We start from the raw sequence: 25,803 nt of genomic DNA, 5'->3' as shown, positions 1-25,803 counted from the left end.
TTGCCATTTGGAACAGATAAGGAGAAAACACTGGGGAGAGACAAAAAGACAGCAGCTCAGAGTAGCCATGGGACCTTCTCCACAGCCAGCTTGGCAACCGATGAGGGTTAAAGCAGCCTGCCTCCCTCTTCTCTGTTAAAATGCCACCTCCTGGCTGGAGGGATGGCTCAGCATGTAAAGGGGGTTCTCACCAAGTTTGACAGCCTGAGTTCAGTCCAAAGGACCCACATTGTGGAAGGAGAGAGCTGCCTCCTACAAATTGCCTTCTGATCTCCTTATGCATACCATGGCCTTCCCTCCCAACACACACACACACACACACACACACACACACCGGTAACTTTTTTTTCTTCTTTTTTTGTTTTTTGTTTTTTTTTTTTCCGAGACAGGGTTTCTCTGTGTAGCCTTGGCTGTCCTGGACTCGCTTTGTAGATCAGGCTGGCCTCGAACTCACAACAATCCACCTGCCTCTGCCTCCCGAGTGCTGGGATTAAAGGTGTGTGCCACCACACCCGGCACACCTGTAACTTTTAACAACTAAAAATACCACCTCCCACTAAGAGATCAGCTGTCAGCTTCTTTGCCATCACGGTTGACAGGAAGTTTGTCAGCACCTACTGGAGCCATCACAGACAGAGGCTGCACATGCACCTGGATGTAGCCACATCAGAAGCTCTGGGCGGGGGTGGGGGTGGGGGGTGAGCTTGGAAAGAGACTTTCTCCTTGTGGGATCTTTTCCCTACACTGAACATGGCCTTTACCTGTTTCTTTACTTCCCTGTGATCAAAGGAAGAGGCTGACTCACTTTCAGCCTTCTGGGTGGCTTACACAATAGAAACACATTGTCCCACAGCTCTGGAGACTGGCGGTCCGAAAGGAAGATGTTGTCAGACGGACTCCTTCCACAGCTGACTGCAAAGAAAGGCTCTGCAAGCTACACTAATTGTCCCTCCCCAGCCCCACATGCACTGGTTTGCCGAAAACTTGGGGCCCTTCCTTGACTCTGTTTTTACATCCAACTCTGCCTTCCGCTTCGCATGTCGTTCTCCCTAGGTGTGCTCTCCTCCGAGGAAGGACAGCAGCTGTAGAGGCTAGAACCCACTCAGTAACCTAAGTTGGAACCGGTTCCCTCTATAAAGACCCTGGCTCCATTCTCAATGGTTCTGAAGGTTAAGGCTTTGACATATAAGTTGGTAGAATGCAGAATTCATCTCAGGGATACTTAGGGAAGCATAAAATGACTCTAGAAGAGGGACCATGACCTCAAGAGGATGTGAAGACAGAGAGATGTTGTATAGAAGTAAAACAGGCAGCAAGAGTGGAATGAAAAGCCCCTTACATTAAGGAGCCATCGCTGTTGAGATGAAGCCCCCTATTGTTTTGAAGAAATGAATGACCATTTTGTTGTCTCTTCTGGAAAAAAAAAAAAGAAGGGGACTATTAAAATAAAAATTCCAGGTTTTAGTCAGTTTTCCATTACTATTAAAAAAAAGTACCTGAGATAATCAAATGACAAAAAGGAAAAATGAAGGATTTGTTTTAACGCAAAGGTTTAGAGGGGTTTTTTTCAAACTGTGATCAATCAGCCCACGAGCTGTTGGCTCTGTGAGGAGGCAGCACACTGTGGCAGGCAGCACGTCATGCTAGGAAGCACATGGAAAAGCAAAGCTTCTCCCCTCATGGAAGCCATGAGGCAGAGGAAAGAATCATCCCATAATTCCCTCTAAAGGCACACCCTCAATGACCTAAGGACCTCACACCAAGGTCCACCTCTCAGAGGTACCACCACCTCTTGATATTTCCGGTTATATCACTGGGTGGGTACCAAGTCTTTAGCACATGGCCGGTGATAGACATTTATCCAAGCCATGCCTATTTATATACCAAATGATACATTTGTAGACTGAACTTAGCCCAAGGTCCCCATCTCGGTCCCAGACCATCTGGTTGCAATCTTGGATCTGACCACCATAATCTACCCTATTTGCAGAGTATCCATCTGAATGAACTACCATGCTGAGGAGCTAACGACACAGGAACAGTCTATGGGTCGGGGATGCAAGCATGAGCGTGTTCACGTGTGCATCTGTAGCAATTTAGAGTTAACATGTGGAGGCTGCAGACTCCTTGTCAGAAGTGACCCAGGGAATGTCACTCCACATTCCTGAAAACAATATTGTTTCTATCTTGCTGTGCTTCGGGGATTTAGTCAGGCGGGTCTCCGAACAGTGACAGGTGTCAACTAGAGGAGTGTGGATTAGAGAAGCGACTTTGTTGGTTGACAAAGCCGCGTTGCTCTCTGATCCTTACCTCTTGACAGCCTAGGAATTAGGAGCCAGCGCTAAAGCTGCTCCAGGTGGTGACAGCTTAAAGCTCTACTGAAGCCATGGAAACCAGCGCCCAGCACCAAGGGCTGGGCCAGATGTAGCTCCTTGTTTTAAAACGTCCGTTTTTCTCTGCTATCCACATCAGTAGGCTCAATGTCAGAACCCAAAGGACTAACCCCTCTTTGTGTTTGCAAAGGGCCTGGCAAACCAGCCTTGGGAGGCAGGAAAACAGTTGTCTGATCTTCCCAATGAAACCTCACCACTTCTATCTCATTTAAGATCGAACAATATCCTATCTTAAAGGGATCCTAGACCTCTGTTTTATGCTCCAAACAGTCTGCCATATCATCAAAATAAGGAGTATGTAAAATAATATGTTGGTGTGCCTTTAAGTCATGACACAGTATTCAATAGAGGAAAATAACTTGAGATGCATGTTTTATGCTCATAGCCCAGGCGAGAAACTGCAGCAATCCCAACTTCTAATGCAACATTCATAGTGTTTATTGTTTGGCAAGATTGATGCTACAGTCTGACACTCCAGCACCTACCTGCAAAATGGCAAACAACGTGTCCCCTGGGACCTAAGGACAAGTGCTGGGTGTAAGTTGGCATCACCCCAGGCTAGATAATTTCTTCTGCTATGGAAACTCTTTCTAAAAATAGGAATACCAATCAGAGGTTGTATGATTCCTATTTACTTAGTGTCCCTGGGTATGCATCGCTGTGGATCCCGCTTGGGAGGAAGCAGGGAGGACAATAGACTGTTAATTCCTTGTAGACGCCCATCATGCATCATTGCACCCTCTTCATCATCATCATCATCATCATCATCATCATCATCATCATCATCATCATTGTTATGATTATCTTGGCTGTGGAGGCAGCATGAAAGAGGACATGCGTTGAGGAGCAAGAGAGGAACGTGGAAGGAGCCAGTCTTTAGATTCACACAGTCTGGGTGGAACTGGGTTGTACTGGGTAGACACTGCCCATGAATTCTGAAGCCTCTTAAGAAATGGAAAAGAGAGGCCAGTCACCAAGCTGACTGTTTGTGAGGGGAGCACGTCAGGATGAGCCTGGCATGAGTGAAGTGTTTTCCTGTGCTGCATTTGCATTAGAAACACTGGGATATAAGCCTGGAGAGATGGCTCAGTGGTAAAGAGCATGGACTACACTTATAGAGGACCAGGCTTCGGTTCCCAACACTCGCATGAGTCTTCACAACCATCTATAACTCCAGTCCCTCTTCTGGCCTCCATGGGTACTGCACGCATGTAGTGCACATACATATATGCAGGCAAAAACACGCAAACACATAAAATAAAAACAAACAAATCTTATAAAAACACACACGGTCTTCCTTTGAGGAGGAAAGATTATTTTAGACCATCCACACTTTCATGAACTCCCTGCACAAAATAGAGAGTTGTTTTTGTAAGCTCCACAAGACAGCTGGCATCGCCTGAAGCATCCTCACATCTCCTGAGGCCACAGCCATGTGTGCCCACTGCTTTCTTCTTACTATTGTTTAACGAAAAGTGAGAAAAACTACCCCTAAATAAATGTGAGAGCAGGGCACTTTGGGAGAGGGCAGTGGGGAGATACACTGGAATACACATTCCAGTATCCTAGTTTTAGCTTTCTTTCCATTGATGTGATAAAACCCTCATCAAAACTAACTTGGGGAGGGAAGAGTTTCTTTCATCTTATACCTCCAGGTATAACAGTGACTCTGGGCAAGAACCTGGAGGCAGGAACTGAAGCAGAGGCCATGAAGGAACACTGCTTACTGGCTTGATCCTCGTGGCTCGCTCAACCTGCCTTCTTACTATAAACCAGGACCACCTACCCAAGGGTGGCACCACCCACAGGACACTGGCCCTTCTCACAGTGATCATTATCAAGAAAATGCACCCCTACAGACATGCCCAGAGGCTGTTCTAATGGAGGCAATTCCTTAATCAAGGTTCCTACTTTCCTAGTAAGTCTGGTTTGTATCAAGTTGACAAAAAAAAAAAAAAAAAAAGCCAGCCCATAGAGGTTCTGGGCACGGAGAGGTGGGTGACTCCCATCCCAGGACCCATGGTGGCTGAACATCTCAAAGCCATGCAGTAGTGCCTGCATCCTCTGTCCCTCTCATGCCAGCTTCTTGCTGAGAATCAGGTAGTAGAGACTGAGCTGGTGATGGCTGTCCGTATGATGGCTTCCTGACTGCCTGTATGTGCATATGCACGGTGCACATATGTTTGCATGTGTGTCTGTGTCTGTATGTCTATATCTCAGTAGAAAGGGAGTCAGTCTGGAAGCCATGTCCAGGATGGTGGGGGGAAAGTCACATCCCTCGCAAACACTGCATCTGTGCCCCACAGCTGCCCCAGAAGCCTATGCATTTTTCAGTGATGTAGTAAGTGCCGGGTTCAGAAGAGCTCTCTCTGGCCAGTGAGAACAAATTGAGCTGTGTTTTAAAATGGCAAGCGGCTTTCAGAAGAAAGGGGCTGTCCATGGAGATTGTGGGTCCTCTGTTTTTCAATTTCATAGCTTTCTTCTTCTTCTTCTTCTTCTTCTTCTTCTTCTTCTTCTTCTTCTTCTTCTTCTTCTTCTTCTTCTTCTTCTTCTTCTCAAGACCAGGTTTCTCTATGTAGCCTTGGCTGTCCTGGACTTGCTTTGTAGACCAGGCTGGCCTCAAACTCGTAGAGATCCACTTACCTCTGACTTCCCAAGTACTGGGATTATAGGCATGTGCCACCACATCTGGCTCATGTCGTATTATTATTATTATTATTATTATTATTATTATTATTATTATTATTATTATTATTATTCCTCTTTAAGGACTGGTTATTCTAGTTACATTTCAAATTTGGGGTATACATGTTGAAGAGTACACAATCCATTGACTATAGAGTAATGAATTGGTAGACTCCTCTGAGCTGCTTTTCTGGTCACTTCTTCGGGGCTTCTCTAGAGTTGGATTAAGGGGAGTCTTCCTCCCCCCACCCATTAGTTCTCAAGTCAATTTTCTCCTCAAAATTGTTGAGCCCATCTTCAGCCACCTTTCCTACTTACTCCTCACCCTGGCACATAACAGGAAAGAAGGTTCTGGCTCTTGAACTGCTTGGCTAAATAAAAGTGGGGTTACCCTGAGCACGTGCAGCGGCAACTCTCGGGGCTGTAGTTCTGGACCTGGGTGGCTTGAAAACCTTTTGCGGTTGGGACATTCCACTCAGTGTGTCCTCTAATCACCCTCGTCACAGCCCCGTGAGATGGCTGACACCAGAACTCTCACATTGTGTGTGAGGAAAGTGAACTAATGGATCTCAGTCACCATCCATGGTGAATAAAAGCACGCCCCCAACCCAGAGTTTCCATGTTTTCTGCATATCTGTTAGGAGACATTGGCAGTTACCTTTTGTTTTTATGTTAAGCAGAATTCCCCTCCCAGACACCTGTGGCTTAGTAGGTGTCCTGTGGGGTGGGATGGCTCAAGAAAGAGGCATAGTGGGCACAGAGCAAAAAGAAATTAGAGGATCTTGTTTCCTAGGGTGCTTCACCAAGCTCTGTAGTGTTTCGAAGACCGCTGTCCTTGGTAAACAAGATGGCCAGGAAGTGGGGGTGGGGTGATGCAGGGCTGGGGGCAGTGGAGGTCAGTTAAGCCATGTGTGCTTGTGTAATGCAGAATGGTGTCCAGTGTTGTGGTCCTTGGGCCAGTGACATCAGCCTTCCCTGAGAACTTGCCAGAAATAGACACTCTCAGGCATACCCCAAAGTTAGAATCAGAAACTCAAAGGAGGGTCAGAAATGTGCATTTCAACCATTGTTAAAGTGTTAGATGAGTCCAGCACATCTTGAAATAGGAGAGAAGCAGTGACTAGTGGGAAGTTGGCAGTTGGGCCCAGCCTTGAACAATCTCTGTTCTCTTGACTAGCGGCACCCTTTTTTGTTTGTTTGTTTTGTTTTGTTTTTTTGGGACAGGGTTTCTCTGTGTATCCTTGGCTGTTCTGGACACCCTTTGTAGACCAGGCTGGCCTCGAACTCACAGAAATCTGCATGCCTCTGCCTCTCAAGTGCTGGGATTAAAGGCGCATGCCACCATGCCCGGCCTGACTAGCTGCACTCTTATCAAAACTAACTCCTCAGGCTGGTGTAGAACTCAAGATCACAATGCCACCACCTCTCAAATGCTGACGTGTACCACAAAGCCCCACCCAGATCAGCTCATTCTGAAAGTTTTGTCTCTGTGAGGCTGTGACTCACTTGTGAATTAGGGGTGACTATTTGTGAATTTCTTTCAGTATCTGATAGGATGACAGCATTTTTAAACTAATGCTTGCTACTGTGTCTAACACCCATCATTTTACAGATAAAACCAAGGCTTATATAGGCCATGCTTCTGACCAAGTTTAAGCAGTAGTAATAGTCTGTGAACAAGGGTCTAAAATCAAGTCCCTAGACTTTATCAAATGCTGTAAATTAATATCCACCAAAGGGGGTGGGGGCTCTAGACATGTAGCCCAGTGGTAGAATGCTCACATAACATAAACACAGGCCTGGGTTCAATCCTCAGCATCCATGAGTGCACACGCAGAAGGGATGTGATGGGGAGAGAGAGGCATCTGCTTCTCACTGGAAGGCCAGTTATGTGCTAGGACACATGAGAAATCACATTTCTCAGTTGCTTTTTTTCAGTGTAAAAAGGAATTAGAAAGCCGATTTCAGGAAACAAAATAAACATCTTAACATAGAAGTTTTGGATTAAATCTTTAAGAAGTATGTCCAAGTCAAGGGTGGTGGCATATGCCTATAATCCCAGCACTTGGGAGGTAGAGGCAAGAGGATCAGAAGTTCAAGGCCAGCCTCAGCTACATAGTGAGTGAGAGGGCAACCTGGGCTACATGAGACCCTATCTCAAAATGGAAGGAAGGAAGGAAAGGAGGCATGGAGGGAGAGAGGGAAGGAGGAAGAAATGAAGGGAGGGAGGATGGAAGGAATAAAGGAAGGAAAAAAGAAATATTTCTAGTAAGCAAATCCCTAAGATTTAAAAAATAAAGCTCAGTATAGTTTGTAGTTCTCCACGGGCGCTTTTACCCTCTTTAATCCCACTTAGCTGAAACGTGTAATTAATTGCATAAGTGAGCAACATCCCCTTGTGTAGACTGCTGGAGGGGTCATCGTAGCTGAGGAAGACATTAACAGCTGTGAAGGAGGAGCCAGATAGGTAACTCAGAGATTAAGTGCACTTGCTGCTCTTTCGGAGAACAGAGTTCAATTCCTAGCACCTACGTTAAACATCTCACAACCACCTGTAGGTGCCCTGGCCTCTTCGGACACTGGCAGTCATGTGCACATACCCTCACAGAGACACATAATTAAAAATAATTTTTAAAAGTACTTGTCGGGGCCAGAGCCAAGTGTTCAGCTTAGTGAGAGAGTGGTTACCTGGCATTCCCAAAGCCCTGGGTTCAATCCCTAAGACTACAGAAAAAAAAAAATAGCATGATAATATCTTTAAAAACTAAGAAAGTCATTAAAAGATTCTTCAGCTAGGGCCTTCATTTGACTTGGCCCATTCTAATGATTCTGTTTCCTAAAGGATAAGTAACAACTAATCATTCATATGTATTAAGAATTCTTGACTGGCCAGACACAGTGGTGGAAGCCTTAAAGCTGGTCTCTGTGAGTTTGAGGCCAGCCTGGTCTACATAGCAAGTTCCAGGACAGCCAAAACTACAGAGTGAGACTTTGTATTCAAAAAAACAAAAAAAAAAAAAAAAAAAAAAAAAAACTAGAATTCTCTCTGCAGGTGTCAGGGAGGGTATTTCATGTCCGCATCATCACTTGCTTTATGCCTCACTCACCAAGCCTGGCTTTATGAGTTTAGTGGGACGTGAGTTTTTCCAGGCTCCAACAACAAAGCTTGCACATAGCCCTGAATGTTTAAGTGGCAGAATTAAATACAACTGAAATTTGGCACCTAAGTTGTTTCTTGTGTAGCCCTGTACATTTTTGTTCCCTGGCAAAAAACCTAAATCTTGCACAAAATGCTAATAGGAGCAATTCATTTTATCTGTCTTCATTATATTCATTTCACTCCTCTTAGAATGCCAGAATTTTTCTAATAACCTCCAAAGTATAGATGCCAAACTAAATAGCAATGTTTAGGAAAAAAAACTATCAAGAAGAGAAAGAGAAAAGCATCCACAGATTAAAATGATGGGAAATTGCTCTCCCCATGAGTCTAAAAAGCAAACCCTTTGAAATCTAAGTGAGCACACTTCTATTTTAGGAAATGTGATCATGAAATTTTGATGATCTGTGCCCACTGAATCATTAAAACAATAGATTTTCACAATGCAAAGGCAATGTAGCTCCTTTGAAAGGAACTGGGCAGGCAGATACATTGTGGGCACTGACAGGTAATCAGTATATGAAAAGAGGCTTGCCTCCCATAAATTCTACCCTTCTTTTGTCTGTTCTAATCTTCCTTGTTTTGCCTGTCTTCATATTGTAAGCCATCAAGTTCCCTCTTAGAAGATGTCAAGATAGTCCACTGCATCTTCGTATGTGTCACAGTGACGTGGTGAGGCACTGCCCTCCTCCAAATGGACTGAACCCATGAATCTGCCACCTGCACATTCTTCCCTGAGAAGCCTGGTTAGTGCCCTGATGCTGTGCTTACGTTACCACCGCCCTTGCTTGGTGGAAATAGAGTAGCAGGTTGGTTCCAATGCCCACCCTGTCAGGGAAGCCCACCCCAGCAGCAGCTCCCGGATGCACCTGTCCCTGCCCTCACTCTGCTTGCTTCCTCAGTTCACAGTCCTTAGTCAGCAGCGCCATCAGGAGCCATTGTCTGTGAGATCTGCCTCTCCTCACACAGCACATAGTTCAGGAGCAGTGTGCTGACCTGTGCCCCTGAGAGTCCCCAGAAGGGAACTGCAAATATGTGTAACTTCATCTGAGCAAAAAATACAATAAGCCTGTTTGTTGAACTCAAGACAAACCAACACTATATAACAACAATAACAAAAAAGTTGGGCTGGAGACATAGCTTAGTAGTTAGGACACCTCCAGAGGACCTGAGTTCAGGTTCCAGCACCCACATCAGGTGGCTCACATCCACCTGGAACTCCAGATCCCAGGAAACTACATCTTCTGGTCTCCTTGGATGCTGGCATTCTTGTGGTATACATTCACACACACACACACACACACACACACACACACATACACACACACATCACATACATTCCCATAGCCATGCACAAAGATAACTTAAGTTTAAGTTTTGGATTGCCTTAGACATTAGCTGAAGTGGACGTAAGAAGAAAACCTGATGACTTTTGTGTGTTTCGCCATCACCTACGTCTCGTCACTAGCAAAGTCCTAAGGCGCACAGCTGCACGAGCTAAGCCATCACTGGAGGGTCAGTTAGTAGAAAGAGCAGCCAATCACAGCTCAAGCCTTAGCTGGCCTGAGTGGAGGAGCTCACAGCTGCAGCCACACCACTATAGCTCTTACTTGACTGCAGAGCTATTAGGTAGCTAATCCTCCTGGGGGCCAGTGTGGAAGCAAGGTACCAAAGACTGAACATCACACTGTGGAAGATGGCGCTCAGCACAGAAAGTGTGAGTGTAAAAATATTCAGTGATCAAAACAGTGTGCAAAGCAAGACTAGTCAGTGCGTGAGAGGCATGCCATCTTCTAGATGTTCTCTCAGTGGGTGATGGCAGAAAAGGGTATGAGCCAAGCTTCCCATCCTGTGTTGTCACCTACAGCGGTAGGACTGGGAAAGGCTTACACTACTGCTGGCCTTTGTCACCTGGGACCCAGCAGAAGGCACCTTTTAATGAGGCTTAGAAATTACCACCATAACTACCAAGCAGTCATATACCTCATTTTTTATTGGGGAACCAAAATAATTGTTATCAAGTAGGCTGTCATGGTTTGTTGTTGTTGTTGTTTTGGGGTATTTTGGTGGTCGTGGTGGTTTTTCGAGATAGGGTTTTCCTCTGTGGTCTTGCTGTCCTGAACTCACTTTGTAGAACAAGCTGGTCTCGAACTCACAGAGATTCACCTGCCTTTGTCTCCCAAAGTGCTGGGATTACAGGTGTGTGCCACTACCACCATGCCTGGCTTGGAAAATGATTGTTTTAGCAATGCAGGTTGTTCTCAAGTCTCTCTCTCTCTCTCTCTCTCTCTCTCTCTCTCTCTCTCTCTCTCTCTCTCTCTCTCTCTCCTCTGTCTCCATCTCTCTCTCTGTCTCTTTCTGTCTCTCTCTCACACACACACACATACACACACACACACACACACACACACACACACACACACGTCTGAGTCAGATATACTAGACCCTGAGGATAGTCTGTAGCTCAAATCTCTAACTTGGTACAAAGTCTCTCCTGTAGATGGTGGCAGCTGGGGAGAGTGGCTTCAGGATGGAGTGGTCATACGTTCCCTGTGTGTAGATTCTGATTGTTTTGTTTTTTGTTTTTTCTGAGACAGGGTTTCTCTGTGTAGCCTTGGCTGTCCTGGACTCACTTTGTAGACCAGGCTGGCCTCGAACTCACAGCGATCCGCCTGCCTCTGCCTCCCGAGTGCTGGGATTAAAGGTATGTGCCACCACGCCCGGCATATTTTCTTTATGAATGAAGCCTATCAGAAAGCTTCCAAAACACTCCTCATGTTTCCTTCTTTGTCTTGTTTTGGTTGGTTTTAGCTCAACGGCAGGTTCCCATGTAGGCCAGACTAGCCTCAAACTCATTGTATAGCCAAAGATGGCCTTCTCATCCTCCTGTGTCTGCCTTCTGAGTGCTGAGATTACAGGCTGCACCAGCATTGCCCAGCCTCATTTTTCCACTCTTTTCCCACATGAACAGGTCCTTTCCAGGTGTGAGTGAGGAAGCCTGTCCCATCATTAGCACTCTGTCTCTCCTGAGCTGCCTAGAATTTAGAAAGCTGTGTTAGTGTGGTCTGGGTTTGAGAAAAGGTCTCACCAGGTAGCCCAAGCAGGCCTTTATCTCATGATTCCTCTGCCTCGTGCTCCCAAGTGCGGCACACAAGCATGTACCACCATGCTTGGCTAAGAAATACATCGTCAAAGGGTGTGGAATATGAATTCAGATTGGTTAGACATTCCTGGAAGCTCTTGTGCTTCCCCGGTGGGGAAATGGGCCCTTCTTCATGACACATATATGTGTTGTGTTTCCTGGAAGACCATCAGGCAGCAAAAAAGCAGTTAAAAGCTCATAACTGTGTTCATTTTGGCCTTTGGAGCAGCAAGGTTATCATTTCGTTAAAAATGAACATTTAAAGTTGGGGATCCAAGGATCTAAGAAGAAGAGAGTAATGAGACTTTCCGTGCTACATTCTAGAAAACAGCAAAATTGTCAAACCCAGACCGTTACAGGAACTGGACCAGGTGTGTCTGCTTCTAAGCCCCTTATCCAAAGAATGGGAGACAAAGGGCAACATAGATGTACCAAAGTGGTAAGGTGACCTCTATAGGAGAAAAGCAGTAGTACAGAGTAGAAAAGGAAGCCCTGTCACAGAGGCCAGGTCACAGCCCCAGGTCACAGCCTGGGTACTCTTCTTAAGTGCCCAGGTGGGTACTCTTCTTAAGAGAAGCAAGCCTGTTACTGAGAGACATAGTTTTTGTGGATCTCCATTTTGGTTAACAGTGCAGGTCATTTTAATTCTGAGCATTTAATTCATTTTAATACTGAGCATGCTCTTCCCATAATGCATCTGCATGCTCAACTACGCATAAGATGCTAAATAGGTGATTCTCCAGTAAAAGTTCATTTAAAGAACACAATATTACTTCTTGAACATGTACTCAAAACTGGTTCAGAATGGATGGACCCTTCTAATCTTCATTCCAGATACCCTGGGAATACATTTAAATAGGAACTGTGCAGGCTTGTTTTTGTTGAGGTAGGGAACCTTATACTCACTGTTGTACAGAGATGGGTGTGCATGTAGCTTGATGCACTATTTAAAGTGTGTGCATGTGCACAGTCCATGCAGGTAAAGGAGCTGGGCTGCCAAGTGTGTTAGTACAAGAGGGGTAGTGTATATAACCAAAACCAAATAGAGTTCTAGGTTACTAAACGCCATCTTGGATGCCTGCCTCAAAACCCTGCTGTTCACACCCCTGAAACCCTTTGGTGTTTGTGTGGTTTGGTACCAGGTTTCTAAACAGCGTAGGACCATCTGAACTTGAGTAGTCATTTTCTCCACACACATGAGCTCAGGAGAATCCCTTGAGGCAGCCATAAGGAAAGTGACAACAGAGCTCCATTGAACGAGCAGGGGGACGGCAGCGACTCTCACTTCCCATCTCCAGTCTTCCCTATGACTTCTTCTTCTCCTCCTCCTCCTCATCTTCCTCCTCCTTCTTCTTCTGAAGTGCTAATGGGACAAAGAGGAGACTTTGGCCTGTTGGATGGGTAACATTACATGAGGATGAGCTACCTCTGTATCCTGAATTTCCTAGGAGAAGCCTAAGACATTTTGGGACCTGTCTCTAATTTTTCACCCTTCCTTAGTCTCTGGAGAATGAGCACAGAGGGTTTTGGCATGTGCTGGGGCCTCAGAAGGCAGGGCTGCTGGCGAGGTCCAGAACCATTGCCTTTTATGAGTAAACTAATTACAACATTCGGGAGAGGGACATTGGTGGGGTGTTTGATTCATTGCTTTCCATTTGGGGAGACAAGGTCTCACTACGTAGCCAAGGCTAGCCTGAGAGTCACAGCTTTCCTGGTTCAGCTTCCAAAGCATGGTCATGATGAGGACTTTTTAAATCATCTGGGCCATACGTACGCACCAGCCCACCGTGATATGACCTGTGAAATCCACCCTCAGCAGCGAACCTCAGAGCTCTGTCTGGTCTGATCCCTTTGCCCTCGTCCTAGTGCTCTGTGCTTGCCAAAAGCACCATAGGAAGGAAGGAAGTTCCAAGACACCTAGGTAAGGCTCCAGTTAAGAGAGGATAGCCTGCGTACTCCACACAGCAAACATTCTTGCTGGTGTCATGTCCTTGGCTCAATGCAGACCGTTGTTGGCACATCTGTGGGGGCACATATTCTGAGTCCATAAGGGGTCTTTCCCTCGGGAGGTCGGCCCCATTGCCATGAACATCTATTTCCTTTCTTTGGATATTAACAATAATTAGGGAGAGTGTCTTGAGGGTCGAAAAGGAGGAGAATGGCCAGTGCCATCTGATACAGGCATGGCCTGCTTTGAGACCCACGTTCCAAACCACCTAGGGACTCCCAGAGAGAACTGGGACAAGATTAAAGCTTGTGTATTTGTATGGCGTGGGGGAAGATTCTGTGTGGCTTACATATTCCTTTCCTTAATCCCCCTGGCTGAAGTGGGGCACCTTATCTAAGCCTCCACCCTTAAGGAGAAATCATTCAAAATAACCCAAGTTCTATGCCCTTCTCTGTCATCCGTCAATCAATGAGATAGGGTGTTACTATTTGACTGTGAAAGCCACTGCCTCCTCCCTCATGCGGTGTGTTCCGTGGCTCGCATGCAAGCACCTTCACCGGAAAGGAGACTCTCAACAGGGCTGACTCCATCCCTGGAGGCTTCAACGGGAAGAGACGGATCACTTCTTCCGAGAACTAGAGGTTTATTTGCAAGAGTACTAATGGCAAAGGTGAGGACAGGTCTCGGGATCCTTCCTGACACAGCTCCAGGCAGCCTTCCTCAACACCTGGGCTTGACAGTGAGAGGAAGCTGTTTTTTCATTTGAGACACACGTTCGCTCTGCTTAGTTCTCTCTTCTGACCTCACCAGGAAAGAAATGGTCTGCTTGTGGGTTTCCATATGAAGACGTTGTAAGCATGTGGCAGATGCTCACATGTGACAGTAAGTTCTGGACTGGGAAAGATCCACCTCCACCCCTCCAGCTCTCCAGCCCTCCACCCCTCCACCCCTCAACCCCTGAAGCCAGGGGGCTAACACATCTGTCACTCCTCATTGTCATCTTCTTCTTAATTCCCAACCATTGAACAACTCCGCCAGAAAGCAATCAACAGACCTCACTTTTAAAGTAATTTTTGAATAAAGTTAAAATACTAAGTATTATGTAAGTGATTTAACATATTGGTCCAAATTATGGCTTCCTGGCCCCTTCAGAAACTTCTTGACTCTCTACGGTGAAAAAACAAATCTCCTTTTCAGCTTAAAGGCTACCACTTTGCTCAATCTCTTTCCTTGCTAATTGCTCATGACTTGCCCCACCACAGTGGAGTCCATGATGACTCAACTTCCATCAGGATATACAAGCTAGCTCCAAATCCTTGGGTGCTTTCTGAACCGCTGACCTACCAGTGGAGCCCTCTGTGTTTTATGCAAAGCAGGCCAGTGCTCTGTAAGAGACCTGAAGCAGGAACCTGGAGGCAACATCTTATGCAGACACCATGAAGGAATGCTGCTTCCTGGCTTGTTCATCGTGGCTTGCTCAGCTTTCTTTCATACATTACCCACTTGCCCACTTGCCCACTTGCCCAGGGGTGGCACCCATCCCACAGTGTGATGGACCCTTTTTATATCAATCATTATTTTTTTTAAAGTATCTTATAGGCTTGCCTACAGGCAATCAGATAGAAGTAATCTCTCAGTTAAGAGAGTCTCTTCCAAATGTCAAGTTGACAAAAATTAAGGCCCTGTGCATCTGTTGGACTCGGGTGCAGCTTATCGGTATCATGTGTGCCCAGGACACACAAGACTCTGGCCCTGCATCCCTAGCATCACACTCATAAAGGAAGATAAATGTCCATACCTGCCTTCTACCCTTGGCCTGTATCTTGGCTGACTGTATGAAGAATGCCTTTGCATTCACAGAAGGATCCACTGGTAGGTCAGTGATTCAGAGAGCACCCAAGGATTTGGAGCTAGCTTGTATATCCTGATGGAAGCTGAGCCATCATGAACTCCACTGTGGTGGGCAGGTCATGAGCAATTAGCAAGGAAAAAGACTGAGCCAGGTGTGGTGGCTCACACTTTTAATCCCAGCACTCAGGAGTCAGAGGTAGGTGAACCTCTGCAAGTTCAAGGCTACCCTGGTCTACACAACAAGTTCCAGGACAGCCAGAGCTACTTAAAGAGACCCTGCCCCACAAACAAAACAAAAGAATAGCCTTGCTTAAATCAGTGTGCTCTCTATGAGTATTAACTAGCTTAATTTCTGTTGTAACGACTCAAATACTCCTCCAGAGTGATACCTGCCTACCTGTTGATATAGGGCTGTGTCCAGTGGCCCCTAATAACACTGGAAGCATCCACTAAGCAGGATGTCAAGCTTTCTTACTGTGATGTTTTGTTTTTCACGGGTTTGAAGCCTAGAAACATGCACAGCTATATTGTTACTCCAGAATGAATTTCCACGCAACACCAGTGGCATTAGTACAGTGTTTCTCCTGGCTATTGACTCGGAGTGCAATAAAAGGCCTCACATCAGGGTCATACTGGGGTCATGGCTCCCAAAACAGAAAGCCAAAAATACTCTCTTAACTGTAACCTATTTAATCTCTTCAAGTGAGGGGGGCTTTTCCTAGTTGCCAAAAATACTTCATACTTTATTCTTGTTTGTTAAAAGAGTCTTTCGCCCTCCCAACGTTCTTCACAGCAGGGAGCCTCCATGTTGCTATGCCACCTGCCTCCGGGAGACACTCAGGTTTGGAAGTATAGTAAAGGCCATTCCTAACTGGCTTGCGCCGCAGCTGATGGTGGTCGGTGGTGGGTGGTGGGAGCAGATCAGGAAGCTTGGTACCTGTCCCCTGTCCATCTTCACGTCTGCCCTCGCTCTCACTGGTAGCCAGGCTAATTGTTCATAGCTTGAGAGAATGACGATGTGAGAGAAAACTGAAAATGACAGGATTGGATGTGGGAAGCTATAGAATTATTGAATTAGTTGAGGCCTTTTTTTTTTTTTTTCTGCCTGCCATAGCTCCCGAACAATTGACACGCACATAGCAGTGGTAGAAAGTTCCTGTGCTAAGCCGGGGAGATGACCCAGTATGTAAAAGCACACACTGTGTAAGCATGACACCCTGACTCAAATCCCCAGAGCCCAGGCTAAGGCTGTCCTCTAACCTGCACCCACGTGCATGGCACGCCCATGCAGCCATACATATATGCCACACATATACTATTGATGATGACAATTAAAGTTAGACGCTCTGCCTTATTGGCTGAGAGACGTGACAAAGGTTCTGAAGTAAACAGAAAAACTACCATCATGTCTTCCCAGAATAACCCTTGTGCCCCGTGAAGGCCTCCACAAAAACCTGGAGTCCACGCTCATCTGAGCTTAGCTATTAATGATTTATATCCTCTTTAGAACTCTGCCGGGCCCTTTCTGTATGCCAGGAGTTACACCAAACGCTGTGATTTCACCATGCAAAGTCCTCCCATAAGCCAGCAGCCCAACAGAGGAACTTGGTGTCCTGGTTGGTGGGTCAGAGACATCTAAGGTTTCCTAACCCTTGGATTTGTGACCAGGTTATCTCATGGTGAATTAGGAAGGGAGGACAGATGGAGTATCGAGGCCACAGTACACTGAGGTTGCAGGGCAGCGCTGGATGGAGTCTCCTTTCAAAGCTTAATGCAGTATCTGTCCCTGGAAGGCTGGTAGCAGAGGAAGGAGCCGCTGTACTCGCTTTCCCCTTGCTCCTCCTCTGCCTGTTCTCAGCACCAATTTTGAGGAAGTCTGATCAAGACCATCAGGGTGCTTTGCTCCATCGCACAGAGAAGGAACAGCAGCTTCTCCGGCCTCCAGCTCTGCTCCTGATAAGTAGGAAACCCAAGTAGCTCACGGGTGTGCACAGCTCTGCCCCTGAAGGAGAAGGTATTATCCTGCCTGCAATCTGGGGAAGAGCAGGAATTAAGAGCTGAAAGAGGAAGGCAGCAGTCTTCTGGAGGCTAGGGAAGAGCTGCACAGGAACCTCTGGTCAGAGGTGTCATGTGATGGGTGGGGAAGCAGGGAAGATATGATCAGATTTGCTTCCTTAGGACCATTACATCTGGGCTAAGGAAGACCAGAGTGAACAGGCTGGCAACAGGAGAAATGCCGGTAGCTGGCTTTCTTACACTGGCAAGATCGGAAGAGAGATGGAGGGTGAAGGGTTGGTGTCTGCCTGGCTACCGTTTTTCATCCAGGTTTTCGTTCCCTCCCAAACTCATGCTAAAACTGAATCCCCAAAGTCATATGCTAGAGGCATTTAGAGATGGCACCTTTGGCAATAATTAAGATTAGATGAGGCCATGAGAGCATGGCTCCCATGAGGGCATAAGTGGCTTCGTAGGAGGAGAAAGACGGAAGTTAGCAGATTGCTTTGTCTGGCCATGTGATGATTTCCCGCACATGAACTTCCCATGATCCAGCAGGAAGAGCCTCACCAGAGGCTGGATAGGAGCTGCTGATGTGATGCCCCAGAACCGGGAGCTAAATAAGCATCCATACAATTAACCGAGCCTGAGATCCAAGCCATAACAACAGTAAACAAGGTGGCCATTGCAGTCAAGGCCCAGAGAAAGTGATTCTGGGTCCTGAATAGGCGGCTCCCTGGGCATGGGATGTAAGACTATTTGGAGAGTAGTTTATCCAGAGAGGGTGGAGGTGAATTAATTATTCCTCAGGGGCCCTTTAAATGTGATGAGCTGTCAAGTGCACAAGAAGACAACTGGAAGAGGTCAAGAACTCTTCGCAACACAGACAGAAAGGCTGGAATTTGGAGTCCCCAGCATATTGATGGAAGTTGAAGTTGGGCATGGTGCACGACATCACGGACTGTGTGGCAACATCAGGATGGGCGGATCTGTGTTCAATAGTTCTTATGAGAGCCAACTGTGTTTGCCATGCTGACTGAGAGACTAGGGAGTTTGTGTTGACCAAGACCCAGCTAGAAATGCCTCAGCCCCCACGAAACCCACAGAGGAAGGAGATGGGATTCAGCACTTTTCCCTGACCCCACTGTGCCATCTCCATGTGCGTAGTTTCCCATTGCTGTGAATGGGATACGACTGCACTCTGTCCCCCCACCCCACCCCCCACCAAAGGTTGGTTTTGTGCTGGAAGCTCCATGTGGCCATGTTGGGTGGTGGTAGGGCTTTTACGAGCTGGAGCCTCCCAGAAGATGATTGGGTCATTAGGATGCAGGCTTAGGGACTAAAGTTCTCCTGGGACCTTAATCAGTCCCCACAAGATTGAGTTCTTTCAAAAAGAGCACTTCGGGTCTTTTAAATTTCTTTAGTTTCCTAACTCCATCTATGATCTAGTCTGCATGTGTTCCCATCACTCCTATGCAATCATGTGACCTGTGCTTTCAGCCTTCAAAACTGCGAGCTAAGTAAACTATTTTTCCTTAATAAAATACGCAGCCTCTGGTATTTTATTATAGCACCAGCATTAGAAAATGCTGTCACTTCTGTCTTAGGAGGGAGGACCTTGTCTCTGTTTGTCTCCTTGGATTCCTCTGCATTCCTTTCCATCTGACTGAAATGTGATGGTTTCCTCTGGTGCTGGGAATTAGACACAGCTTCCAGGATCCAGACCTAAGAATCAAGGCTCCCCCTGCCATAAATGAAGCGCCAGAGTGACCCCCATCCTCAGATATGTAGCCCATTTTCCTAAATGCCCTTCGCCCTAGATTCCTGCCACCCCTCGTCTTTGGAGTCTCCCTAATTGCAGGAAAGGCCAGATGGCCTCCATCAGACAATAGAAAGAGATAGCCCTGCTGCTTCTCCTGGACCTTATGTAAACATCCTGTTACCAGGAAACTATCAAGTCTTTTACTCAGGGAGGGGCCTGTCACTTCAAAGAATGACTGAATGTTTACTTCAAAGAATGATTGAATGCTTAATCCTCTTAATCCTCCCTTGAACACCTGGTTGTAGCTTTTTGCTTTAAAAGAAACTTATCCTTCCCCTTGGGGGCCACAACAGCTCCTGAGCCTATTGCTTTCCTAGCTTGCTAAAAGTCGACATGCCCCCCCCCAACCCACCTCAGTGAATAAAGTCGCTTTTTTATATATTTAGACTTCCGTGGTTCTCTCCTTTTTAATTGCGCATCCCTCAGACCCAACAAAAGCAGCTGCAAGTGCTGGTGAAAAGCTGTAGCCCTGATGGTCTGTTGGCAATGAACCCTCATGAGCTCTGTGCTGCAGAACCCATCCTCTTGGACTCAGACTAGTGAAACCTACAAGGGCAGAGCTGTGACTCAAAAAGATGGTATTCCCTACTCTGTGCATATTTAAAGCATCTGACAGTCAGATCTTCCTGCCATTTGGGGTTATCTTTGTGGGGTGGGAAGTTGGATTTTGTTTTATTTTTGTAGTCTTTTCACACCAACAGGAAAAGATGCATTAATTTGGTTTTTTAAAGATTTATTTATTTTTTTATTATGTATACAGTGCTCTGTCTGCATGTGCACCTGCAGGCCAGATCACATATAGATGGTTATGAGCCACCATGTGGTTGCTGGGAATTGAACTCAGGACCTCTGGAGGAGCAGCCAGTGCTCTTAACCTCTGAGACATCTCTCCAGCCTCTAATGCGTTTTTCTTACAGCCCTTCCTTGATAGCATCTTCAGACTGAAGAAAGACAAGGTATATTTTTAAATTTTGAAAGAAAATAGAAGGCTCACTGTTGTCATCTGATGGCATAAGGACACGTCAGCAGGAACCCGGTTCAGTTTATGGTCAATTTAGCCATGGCCCATGAAACAGTTTTGCAACTCAGAGATATTCACTAAAATAGGGTCACATGCACGGTAATAGCAAAGCTTTTATGTTTAATTAAGAAAATGATAAGATACCGAGTGCCAGATATTAAACTATATGAGATTTATTAAATGAGCATGGGGGGGGGGGAGGAAAGGGGAGAGGAGTACTGGGGGGAGGGGTGGATGGAGACAGAGACAGAGGAAGAGGGGGGAAGAGTAAGAGGTGGAACTGTCTTCTTATATAGACCTAGACAGGGCCACGCCCCTGTGGCAGGTAGGCAAAGACATCACAGGTAGGCAGACTGAAGCAGAATCCCAACAAAAGCTATTTAAGATCACTCGGAAAGCATACTGTTTACCTTTGAATAATTCACTTCATGTGAGAGTTTAGCTCCGACCATTTCCCTTGCCACATATCACATAAACATCCAGATATAGATAGGGGTTTTTTTTTTTTAATGTAATGTGAGTCTAAATAAGATACAATTAGTTAAATCTACCAGCAAAGTAGGGTTAAAGAAATAACAGTGTTTTCAGAAGAAGTCTTGGAGTTCTCCACCCGAGGCTTGATAATCCTCTTCACCCACAGTCTGACTTTGCATGGCTCCTGTTGCCCAAAGTCAGCCCCAAACCCCACACAACCAAATGAAGCATTTTGAGAAGAGAAGGGTCACATTTCCTGAACATTTGTTGTAGTACATTGTTACAATTGCTCTATTAGCAAGTGTTGTTCATTTCTTAGAGTACCTAATATATGATAGATAGATAGATAGATAGATAGATAGATAGATAGATAGATATGCGCAAGAGAACACAGTGTAGGTCAAGTTCAGACCTAGCTCAGTTTCTACCGTCCACCGGTTGTCTTGGAATGTATCTCCCGTGGCTAAGGAGGGCTGGCTGCATGGGTTACTTGTCTCACTGCTCTGACAAAACCAGTTGAAAGGAGGAAGGGTTCGTTTTGGTTCAGTTTGAGGTGCACTCCATCATGCCTGGGAATTAGCTCATGGAAGCAGGAGTTTCAGGGAGCTGGTCGCATTGCATCTGCAGGCAAGAAGTAGAAAGAGACTGGTCAGCTCTCTTTCTCTTATTTTGTTCCATCCAAGACCCCAGCCCAAAGAGAGGTACCACCCACTATGAAGGTAGATCTTCCTACCTTGTTTAACCTAATTAGCTAATCCCTCACAAGCTAAAGGCTAGTCTAATCTAGATAACCCTTCAGCAGGCCCATCCAGACCTTGCCTCCTAGATGATTCCAGACCATGGCAAATTGACAATCAATAGTTACTGCCACAGCTATATACACAGCACATATTTCTGAGACCCAGTGTTGACAAGAGCAGTATATGCAAGGACAATGGTGTGGTTGTAGGAACCAGGAAGCAGAGTCAAAGAAGAAAGTGCTGAGAAAAAAAGCTATTGTTCCCACTTGTGCTTCCCATGTCTGTCAGGAGTATTGGAGAAATTCAGTCCAAAGCCAGAGGGAATCCCGTCAGGGGCCTCTACTCAATGAAGCTGGTTCTTGTACATATAAGAAAGAATTTCAGGATAAGCCGGGGTACAGTAAAGTCAGTGTGTTCATTAAGTTGAGATTAGAGAGTCTCCCCTACTAAATTTAAGTGTGCATGCTCCTGAGTGTGTGTTTCTGTCTGTCTGTGTCTATGTATCTATGTGGACAGAAAAAGAGAGGAAGGCCATGGGGAGAGGAAAAAAAGAGCAATAATTAGTGAGATCAAGAGAAAGAAAAAAGGAGATGTCTCCAAGGGCTATATACACAATCCTGTGGATTTCCAAAAAGGATATAATTTACAGCCAATTAAAAGATTAATCACAGTTTAGACATTAAGTATAGAAATATAAACTGGTTTTCTTATTTCTTTTTAAGAATTTCCTGTCTGAAATTGAACCTATCAGGTGGTTTTATGAGGTGTGTTGTTCAGGTTTAGGGATGGGAAAGGAATGCTGACAGCCTTAATGCAAAGGTCACAGGCATTTTGGCCCTAAGCAACCACAGTCCATCTATTGTTTTTACCTTTCGTGTTTGAGGTAAGTCTTGAAGAAGAAGATATTTTCTCTATGAGCAATCTTTTTATTACATTTTATTTATTCAGTGTGTGTACTTGGATTTGCTGGAATGGCAGATCCACCATGCTTATATTGACCAGCTTATAATAAGACAAATGGGATACGGGTGAGCAGCTAGATGGGGAGATGGGTAGGGGAAAGGTTAGGCTAGAAGGTTCCTCCAGAGGCTCAGCAACCTGGAAGCTTATCGGATCTCATTGTTCAAGTTTTCATGAGCTTCCACCCTCTGATCACATGGACTTTCTAGTGTCCAGTGTTCCCCCCCTCTCCCCAGAAACTACCAAGGGGTCCTACCCTAGCCCATCTCATTAACTTAAAGTCAAATGTAATCTGAATGGACTCATTTGAAGTGTCGGAAGTCCCAGGGGTTCAGGTACTCTTCGGTAGAAAGCCCCAGGGGTTCAGGTACTCTTCAGTAGGAAGCTCCAGGGGTTCAGGTACTCTTCGGTAGGAAGCCCCAGGGGTTCAGGTACTCTTCGGTAGGAAGTCCCAGGGGTTCAGGTAGGCTGGTAGGAAATAGAATCAAAGAACACATCTCTTTCACAGTATGTTACAAAAATGTTTTAGAGAGAAACAGGAATCATAAATGTGAAAATGTTCTTACAAACTTTAAAACACGTTGGAAGACAGTTTCCAACCGTTGCAAGGTGTTGTCTGTTTACAAATCACAAGACTTGAATTTGAAATTGTTATACTTGGAGGCTTTGTGGGCTTCATATTTTCACTTTTCAACCTAGATACCAATCAGAGTCACCAAACAATGATGTATTTCTTTGGGAATAGCAGAACACTGCAGTGAAAAACGTAGGTGACATGGTAAGCTATGAACATTCAAGGAAACCAAGGCAGGAGAAAGATTTTAAAGGCAAAGTGGGCATTGCTCAATAAACTTTAAAAATAATAAGCTTTAGCTCATATAAGAATACATATCAAGGTTGTCTGATACAACACTGAATACACAGTTGGGCAGATATCCTGATAGATGTATGTGGTACCTCTGTATAAGGTGTGGTTTTTGCAGTCTCCATAGCACCCAGGTTTGATTTAATTGGTTGACTTCTTACTAAGGCATGACCAAAGCAACTCCATCTTGATCCTTAGGACTTCCTCACATTCTCAGGCCTCTCTTTAGACTCCATGCTGTAAATATCTCGCCAACTGCAGACCTCAGTTTCAGGAACTTGGGAAGTGACTGGAGCTGTATGATTTGTGCCTTTCTAGCCATTATGTCCCAGTAGGGGACTCTTGGGAGCCTAGAATCCCTTCTGTAACACTCATCCTGCACACACCTTATCAATACCTCACGGCTGAAGCAGATATGCTGAATAACTGCGGACCTGCTCAGTGATGGCCAAAAGCTTGAAAAAAAAAAAAACAAAACAAAACACAAATGTCCCTGTTTCCAATCAGGTCCATTCGGTGTGGCATCTATCCTCCTGGAACTTTATGTAGGTGTCTAAGCATGCGGTTCTCCCTCTGTGAGCCACTCCCATTGTCTGGGGTAACTTCTGTCATTACCTGTCACTGGCGTCTGTCCCTGTTTCCCCACATGGCACCACCAGAAGCTCCTGCCACTGCTATGCTGCTGCGTTCTCTATGACTTAATTATGCACCCGGTAATAAGAGTCATTTCTGTGCCCGTTCATCTGGCATTCCATGTCTAATAAGGCTCTGGTGGGGATGGGTGGAGCCCGGAAGAAGAGTTAACCATTGTTTTCTGCAGACAGACGCCCTCTCTTGCACATCCTCCAGGCCACCGGCCTCAGTGTTCTGGGTGTACACAAAGGTAGCAAGAAGCCAGCGCTAGCCTGGAGGCAGAGAGAGAAAGGCGAGAGGCCACACAGCCTTTACAGTCAAGAGGCTACGAGGAAAGAAAGGGACTTCTGTGAAGAGGAAAGGCCCAGGCTAAGTTTCGGTCTCCTGGCCTGGGGGCACTGGAGGAGCAGGACTGGGGAGGGGCCAGCTGAGGGAGGGAGGGAGGGAGGGAGGGCAGCTTTTGCGCGACCTGACGCAGGGTGCCCTTCCTGGCCTTAAAATTGAGGAACCGAGGAGGCCCTGGCAGCGAGTCAGTGGCTGCAGAGCACAGGATGGACCGGGGACTCCAGCTGCTGACTCTGCCTGATGTAGCTGCTAGCGCCTTGGAGACCACTGACCCCAGAAGGCTATGACATGGTCCAAAAACTCTTCCTGGATTTTTTTCGTAGGCGGCTGAGCCAGAGACCCACCGCGGAGGAACTGGAGCAAAGGAACATTCTGAAACGTAAGTTGACTAAGCCCAGGGTGGCCAGACACTCGGGGGCACCCTTCCTGGTAGCTCTACAGTAGGGTCCACGGAGCCTCTGAAACCTCTCCTGCAGGAGCCCTCGTAGACACCGAGGATTGCACCCTCTCCCTCTCCGTGGCTGAGCTGACCTGGGCCACTGGCTGCCCAGGTGTAAGTTAGGAACTCCCCAGCTGAAGGCAGAGCTGAGCTAAGAGAAAAGCTGATAACCAAACTGAGGCACTTTCCTGAAAAAGGTGATTTTTTTTTAAAGGAGAACCAGTGTCACCTTTACACCCAAACTGGCTTTAAAACACCAGCTTGCACTTCGGTGGATAGTGTAAGGGAAATTTGAAAGTGTGGGCTGGAAAACAGTTGGCTGCTGTTGGTGGACCACCTCAGCCCCTCAAGTGCCAGCTTTAAAGTGGGAGAAGGCATTGCCCATTGAACATTCATCTTGTCCTCCTGAGGCTGGAGGGACTGGTGGCATGCTTGCATGATGCTCTCATTCAGGGAAAACTGGCTGTGAGGAGGCTGTGGACAGGGGGAAAGGGGCCTCTTGTTCAGCTCAGGACACAGACTGTACCTGAATTTGTACAAAGAATCCACTTGGTACTAAAACAATTAAAGAATACAAACCAACGAAAGAAACCAGCATTCCAGGGTCCCTAGTATGGCTCAGTTTAGCAGTGGGTGTTCAATTTTTATCAATCAAACCACATCCAGTAGAACCCTTGCTGCCTTCCTTACCCAGTTTTCTCAACATAACCAATAAATAAATATTTAGTTTAATATGTGATTCCTTTTTCCTAGCCCCAAAAATCCCTAATTTCTCCCTGGAAGAAAAGAATTAGATATTAGAGCCTATCTTATAGTCACAGGTGCACACACTCGGGCACGTGCACACACACACACACACACACACACACACACACACACACACACACACACACGCAGACTTTGCTGCTCTGGATGACTGGCTATTTCCTCTTAAATCATTTGGTTTCTGGCTGCACTTTCTACCCCTCCTCCCAATGGTCTTGTGACCTGCCAGTGTTCAGTGATGTGCTGAGAGAGGATGTTTGCCTTTTGCCTGGGGAGGCTGTGACAGGCTCTGCAGCCCACTGGGTGCGCATCTGCTTGCCTGTCTCAGAGTCCTTCATCCTTTCTCCAAGGCAACCATTACCCTCCCAAGCTCAGAGCAGGCTATTCTCAGGACCAGTTTTCCTGGGTCCAGGGCATGTCTTATAGAACAGAGAGGTGTCTGGGGATCCGGGTGTAGATTTTTTTTTTAATTGATTGGTGGGGAGGGCATATGCCACAGCACTCATGGGAAGGTCAGAGGACAACTTTCAGGAGTCATTCTTGCCTTCCACCGAGTGAGTCCAGGGCA

The 25,803-nt window shown here is 46.2% G+C and overlaps 1 protein-coding gene across 8 annotated transcripts in view; it reads left to right on the top strand.

Annotated features, from left to right (window-relative positions):
- PHACTR1 (phosphatase and actin regulator 1) overlaps positions 1-25,803 on the top strand; it is a 461,758-nt gene that overhangs the window by 420,990 nt on the left and 14,965 nt on the right. For all 8 annotated transcript variants that reach the window (XM_084794583.1, XM_084794584.1, XM_084794581.1 and 5 more), the window contains one exon: positions 24,355-24,410. In XM_084794583.1, the coding sequence (XP_084650709.1) occupies positions 24,355-24,410 (56 nt within the window). The remainder of the gene's footprint in view (positions 1-24,354; positions 24,411-25,803) is intronic.

This window comes from Acomys minous (genome assembly GCF_964271855.1).
Source record: "Acomys minous genome assembly, chromosome: 9".
Taxonomy (NCBI): Eukaryota; Metazoa; Chordata; class Mammalia; order Rodentia; family Muridae; genus Acomys; species Acomys minous.
Note: the sequence above shows the minus strand (reverse complement) of the source record. Positions and strands in the feature narration are given on the sequence as shown.